Here is a 6,976-nt window from a genome sequence, read left to right as displayed (position 1 = left end):
ACAAGTTTCCCGTCACATTCCGGATATCTTCCATTTCATCCAGTCTTCTTGCTGGGAGATGAACCTCTAGTCCCCTCTCATCACATTCGAGATTTTCTTAAAAAAACAGGATACCTTAACCAGTTATAAATCTTCTGCATAGTAATTCCTTTCATTCACTATAGACTCTTTTAACAGTTTCTTTGGCGCAGCAAGGCCTACGTTTATTTTTGCGCTTAATAATCAATCAATCAATAAAATATTAAGCTAATCGTAATGTTGATATAACGAGAACCTTCCATTCCGTAGGTTCGAGCCCCCTAATCGAAGAAGGACCCGAGGCCGGCTCGACGGTGGCTCATCCAAGATGAGGTCCTTCTGCATTTCCGGATTCTCCGACGCCCTGGACTGGAGGCCCATCCTCTTCCAGGAGCCCGCCATTGCACACAGCGCGTGCGCACTGTGTGGACTCGTGTCCCTCAAAGCCATCAGGTTCTCCTGTGGCCACACGCTCTGCTCTGACTGCCACGAGGAGTGCTCTCGGCAAGAGAGCATCTGTCCCATCGATCAGGAATCCTTCGGCGAGGATGATTGCTCCCGAATCGACCTTTCAGTGGGCTTTTTAGCCAAACGCCGGGTAAGTGCTAATGTCATGTTTGTTGTGTGAATTATAAGCAAAAGGAAGTGAGTATTTCTGATTGAGATCATTGCATTGAGGCACTACTTGACCTGTTCTGCGAGAGTGCTGAGCTAGGTTTTTTGGCTTTTGTATTCCAGTGGTAACTACATTGGAGTATAAAACCTCTACCTTGGTTTCATTAAACAAATACGAGCAAAGTAAAAAATAGAGCCGCGAGAGTCGAGCCATTCCGAGCTCTCATGCTGCCCACGCGTACCCGTACAAGTGAAAGCTCCGTTCAACTTATCATCCTCGTACTTGTAGCTTCGGCTGTGCTTGATTCTTGATTATTGAAGGTAGAATAGTAATTTAGTTTTCTTCTTTGACATTAAACTAAAATGTGGGCTTAAGTTTTCCTCCTCAAAAGTTTTACTTACCAAAACACGTCGACTTTCGCACTTACCTCTCTGCGCTATGCTTCGTGTAACCGACATCTGTCGGATTTGGCGCGGCACACAAAGAAATCATAATTAAGGAAACATTAAAACGATTAACATTATTAAAAAAAGTTGCCATCAGTAACACAAACCCCCCTGGATTACCAGTAATCAAGAGAGCATGAGTTCATGTGTCGCAGCTAGCAATGGTTTCACAAACATTCTCCCCCAGTAAAAAAAAAAAAATGTTAAAAAAAAAGAAACTATAATATAGGTACTTATGTATGCCTTATACAAGTTATATAAATTCAAATAGGTTCATTGGACAAACCGCATAAGTTTTTATAGGGACGTTTTTACTTTCTGCTTAGTATGATTTCTTCCCTTTCCCATTTTTGTTTCCGGATATTGTAAAATTACATATTTCTTAAAGCACGTTCAGTATATCTAAAGCACTTGCTTCTGTATCACTAAAATCATGGCGGTAGCAAAACCAAAGTATATGACATAAATGCATATCTGGATTTAGCCTAACTACGCCGAAATATCGCGGTAAGCATAGCTAAAGTGTGGCTTCACTGCAGTCGAGGATGCCCGAGATCGGCCAATTACAAGCAGCGTTATTACATAGTAGGTATGAGTAGATTCTGTAGGAAGTAGAGAATGCTGTTCTTCGCTACGGGATAACGAACCCCAAAGTTCGCAAGCTGCATATCTGGGAACCGAATGCTCTATACCGATTATAAGCGATGTTCCTAATAAGTTAAATGATAAACAACGGTAACAGAAACTATTTAAATAATTGCCGCACACTAGTTATTTAAAAAATATAAAAAAAAACAGCATGACCGGTGATGCATACGTTGGCAGCGTTGTGTTATGTTTGCTGTTGAGCATGCATTTCCATAGATTTCAGATTGGGAATATGTAGAGGTGCTTAGCACTACGACCGTACTGCAAACATCGCGAAGTATTGTCACATTACATTGTGAGTAGTGTTACCAAGATCTGAAAGTACAAAAGTTCTCCAGCTCCCCTTGTTTAATTAAGTACCGTCAACGTTTTCCGACTTAGTGATACGCCCTTGTTTGTATTTTCATGGCATGACTTTATGTAACCCGCGTTTTCGATGTTTTTGGTCTCACCAAGGCGGCCTGTTGGAACAAGTTCAATGGCTACAACTTCGAGGGTCCCATTTGCAGTGTCTTGAAGCACTGCATGGAGTGCGCTTTCCACGTTGTGTCCTGTCCTCGGTGTCAAGCGTCCGTACTGAGGAGCGAGGTTGTGGGACACTGCAAACGTGGTTGCCACTTACCCGCCGTTGGGCCCGTTGATGACACAGACTGTGCCACACAGGGATACGACAGCATCGAGCAGACAAGTAATGAAATCAAAGAAGCGTTGGGCAGGCTCTCTGAAGACCTGTCCTGTCTGCAAACTAGCCTGAACCTGTGTCGGGAGGACGTCAGAAAAGCAGAAAGGAGTTTGAAAGAACAGCTGGAAGCTCACTCTGTGTCACTTATTGAACACTTGTCCAGATTGCACATCAAAGAGCCTTCTCTTGCGGAGGACAGACCGAGTGACGTCGCTGGTGAAGTGGAGAAGGGTTGTCAGGCCGGAAACTTCAGCGCACACGCCGAACGCTCGCTGCACGCCAAAGAGAGCACGTGCCAAGGACTGCATCCTGATCACCGAGGAAAGAAATTCCACTGGTACTTAAGGGGATTCACAGCTCTGGAGGAACAAGCACTCGAGGATGAGGCCGCGGCTGCTGAGAGCCCCCGGCACTATTTGAGCGGATACAACGTCTCCATTTTATGCAGCATTGAATGGGAAGATTTCTTCTGTAATGTTTATATGTATTTAGAAATATATCGTGGAGCCTATGATTCAAGCCTGGAATGGCCGTTCAGCAAGACTGTCAGTGTCAGATTCGTTCACAGCGTGGACGAAAATTTGAGTCTTTCCTTCTCAGTTGATACGAGTATATGCAATGGTGACGAGTTGCAGAGGCCAAACGAAAATTCCCACAGAAGTGGTGCATTCTTGAAGGAGTTGAAACTGGAGGATATAAAAAAGTATGGGTTTGTTAAAAGAGACACAGTGCACCTGTACTTTGAGGTCGTGTAATTGAAAACCTGCCTCTGTTACGAACGAATGACAAGAAAAAAGAAACAGCTAAAATTAAAATTAGCATCTTTACGTCTCCTTCAATATCGCGGTATCATTGATAGCACAGTTTTACAGCTGTCTTTTTTTGTTTGCTAGAGCTAAATCACCTTCAGGCATAATAGGGAGAAAACTTGGATGTTGATATATCACTTTAACCCATTTACTATATCGTGCTGGTTTTGCTGTTGATTACAATCATTAATTTCATGTAAAAATAAAATGAAACGAGATAAAAACGATGGATTTACATAATGGTTTCGTTCTTTTATTTTTTCTATTTGTTGCAATTGCAGCTTGATCAAGGAAGAATTTTTTAATTTTGTGAGGATGTCTGTGCCCTTCTGAGACGAAAATGGCGCTCTTCTGGGGCAAAATAAAAATTGGAGTGGTGAAAATTAGCCTTCTCTTGCACTTGGTTCTTCAGGCACGCTATGTCATTTTTCGAGAAAGAGTGCGAAAGAGAAAAAAGAAAACTTAAAAAGTGCTCGTTGGCCCATACGCACCGAGGTTCACGGGCGGGAAGTTAAAGAAGAGAGAGCTGGGCGAAGAGGTGGATGGCGTACTACTGCCAAGGATCACCGAACTGCAAAAGGACGCTACTAGTGCCACTCGATAAGCTACGCTTCAGAGTAACGGCACTTACCTATCTTGGAGCTTAAAATCATGGCGGCCAGTTATCTGAAGCTTTATCTTAAATTACAGGAAACTCTTTCCCGTCCTCCACAAATGTTTAAACAGTTCGCGACAGTGGGAAACAATGTTATGTAAGCTCACTAACATTGAATCTAATGCTGAGGAAGTCTCACTTTTGAATCCTGATGATCGGCAGTTGCGTCTGGCCTGCACAAGCACCAAAATGGCGGCGCCCACAACAATGTCGGGGAACAGCGTGCCGATAGTCTAAGCGTAACTCATTCAGTGTGTCAACAGCCGGCGACAGGTCAAGAACGAAGTGGAAGCTCCTCCCACCCTTTCCACTTCAGCAGAGCCAACGGTGGAGAGGAGGTCGCCTCCTCTCCAGCGTTCGTTCTGCTAAAGTGGAAAGAGGTGGGAGGAGCTTCCACTTCGTTCTTCATCTGTCGCCGACTATAGACGCTCCGAGCCATCGCAGCCAATCGAAAGCTGTGAAAGCATCACGGAAACGCCCCTGCCACAGTGCTTGCGTTTGCACGCGATGTTCACAGTGGCACCGTGTGCACGAAACCGACGAGGGAAAATGAAAGGCGTTTAGAAATGTCTGTAATGCGAAACTAGAGCGAAGGCTCTTAAGGAGGAGGAAGGGAGGGTACGGGGGTAGGGGAAGAATGCCCCTCCTCCTCCTGCCGCCGGGGACGTGACACGGATTCGTGATGTCATTTTCCCCGCTAAATCTAGCGGGGAAACTGAATTTGTGTTGAGGTAACCTGACGTCAATTTCCCCGCTATATTTAGCCGGAAAATATTACCCCCAATTTAGCGGGGAAACGTCTCATAATGCAAGGCGCACGGTCACGCTGACGCCGACGCCGCTCCACATGGAAACGGGCCCGTAAGAGCTGAGCTCTAAAAGTCCTTCCCCTACGCCAAAGGGCGAGGCATCCAGACATGCAAACCTTAGCTTACAAAATGGGCAAGGTGTTTTGTAAACTATACGAAGTGATGAAAATAATCCCTGGAGAAGGGGAACAAGAGGGACAAAGGACAAACACAAATCTCCCAACACAGCTAGGTGACTGGTGCGCGACCGAAAAAATCCGCCTGGTCCGGGTATCGAACCCGGGACCTCTCCATTACAGGTGGAGCGCTCACGCGACTGAGCTAACCAGGGGTTAGACGTCAGTAGAGCAAACGGGTTTTATCAGCCGCCACCAGTATAACACCATAAAGGGTGAAGCTTGCAATTTAAGGTTATGATTATAATGCAATTAAATGCAAAGGTGCAATAATCCCTTCTCCAGGGATTATTTTCGTCATTCTTGTCCAGCTCGCTTGCACCTTTGCATTTAATTGGATTATAATCATATACGAAGGGCCGTGGACGCGCATCTCGGGCGCAAGCCACGACAACGGAGACCGCGGATCATCTTCCAGTGGTTGTGGGGGCTGGCTGCGGGGGTCCCGAGCGCGTCAGAGGTTCACGCGGTGGCGTAGACGCAGCATCGGGTCGCCATATTTCTGGGTATCCGGTGTGATCTTTCGCTACAGTTGCGTTCTCGAGACCCATGTATGTTGTGTCTGGTAAGTTCTCCGTTTATCTATCGCTTTTAACGTTACTAATGCTCACACACCGACGGACGGCTTTCCCCGCGGGGCACGTCCTGGCAATTTTCGCTGGAATCATCGCTGTCAGTCTATTCTTTCCGACCACAAACAAACAAAGGCCAATGTCTCAATGTTTGGGCTCTAGCCGTGGGCCCTGTCGTTGGGAGCTGAAGTTTTGTCCGTCCGATTGGTTGAGAGGGCTTCGGGGCCTGTACCGAATGGAATTCTATCTAGCCCTTATTGGATGGGACATGTTTCGGCGCACTGTCATAACCCCTGACCGGACGGAAAATCGTCGAGTTTGAACGAGCCCGAGTGATCCAGTAGTACTCTCCCGCGGCTCGCCGCGTTACTACAGTCGTGCGTGACAGCCCCTGCTCTACGGCTTAAAGGCCTGTCCACACAGGACAGTAGAGAAATCGTCAGGCGACTCGACTCCGACAAATCGCTCGGCGCTCCGCTCCGGGCCGTTTTCTTTTTTTTGTCGGGGGGAAAGTTTGTTTTGGTCAAATCTCGCCCGTGCCTTCCACGGTGGCCTTGATGTGCTCATCACGTGGGCCCGGAGAGCAACCCACACGCTCTGTTCGTTGTGGGTCAATCGCTCAAGGCCTCCGCCTTATTTCAGGTTCCGAAAGCGGAAAATAAAATGACACCAAAACGCACGCTACGACACAGGAATCTCTCAAATCCACCCGAGGCCGGACCTCTTTGGCCTTCCTGCCGAGGCAACGGCGGAAGCAAGGCCAGCGAGCCATGGGAGAACACCAGTGGCAGGTGGCGTATGACGTCAAGTCTGACGAGCACCGACGCCAATGAAAAGTGGAGGACGCGAGGAGAAAAGTCGTGAAGTTGGCTTGCCCACAGAAATCGTCTGACGATTCGACTTGTGCAAAAATCGTCAATACTGAAGCCGACGCGTCAATTTTGACGATTTTTGCAGGATTCGTGTCGTCTGACCGTCTAAATTTCGACCCTTAAGTCTCCGTTATGAGAACCTCCGTCTCTCCCTTAACCTCCCTCTTGAGAATATCTATTTACTAGAAAATGAATGTCATGCTGCCCCATGGGACATCAAGCCTGTAGCTTGTGTTTGGTGTTCTACAGAATATAATAAACGTAACGTCTTCCCACTCATTCTAGAGCAGGAATTCCCAGCTCAGCTAGAAAAATGCAAACATTACTGCCAGTTTTGCACTGATGGTCGAAGTCCTTAATGTATGTTGGCTCCGCTGTTTATGCAACTTCGTTTACCCATGAGACTCGGCTTAACAATGTCGCCAGCATTTCCACTGCTAAACTATATCGTGTTCCGGCTGCATCTGACTTTATAATCAAGAGCAAAGAGATGAAAGCCATTCTTTTTGTAGGCTCTCAAAGTGTTCTCACTGCAGTATGTTCCGTCACACCAACCAAAAATAAGTTGACTCAACTCGTACGGGCCAAGGTACAACGGGGACTCGCGGGTGGGAATGACACTAAGTTTTTCCGAGTCCCGAGCCATGTGGGCATCGCTTTGAACGAGGCTGCA

General features: G+C 46.7%; 1 protein-coding gene across 1 annotated transcript; it reads left to right on the top strand.

The window, feature by feature from the left end:
• Positions 1–286: 286 nt before the first annotated feature.
• Positions 287–3,326, top strand: LOC120836135 (TNF receptor-associated factor 6-like). The gene is made up of 2 exons (XM_040210518.2): positions 287–616; positions 2,185–3,326. The coding sequence occupies exons 1-2, from the start codon at positions 347–349 to the stop codon at positions 3,163–3,165; spliced, it is 1,251 nt and encodes a 416-aa protein (XP_040066452.1). The 5' UTR covers positions 287–346; the 3' UTR covers positions 3,166–3,326.
• The last annotated feature ends 3,650 nt before the right edge of the window (positions 3,327–6,976 follow it).

The sequence above is a fragment of the Ixodes scapularis genome, unplaced genomic scaffold, assembly GCF_016920785.2.
Source record: "Ixodes scapularis isolate PalLabHiFi unplaced genomic scaffold, ASM1692078v2 PGA_scaffold6__148_contigs__length_123643588, whole genome shotgun sequence".
In the NCBI taxonomy this organism is placed as follows: domain Eukaryota; kingdom Metazoa; phylum Arthropoda; class Arachnida; order Ixodida; family Ixodidae; genus Ixodes; species Ixodes scapularis.
Note: the sequence above shows the minus strand (reverse complement) of the source record. Positions and strands in the feature narration are given on the sequence as shown.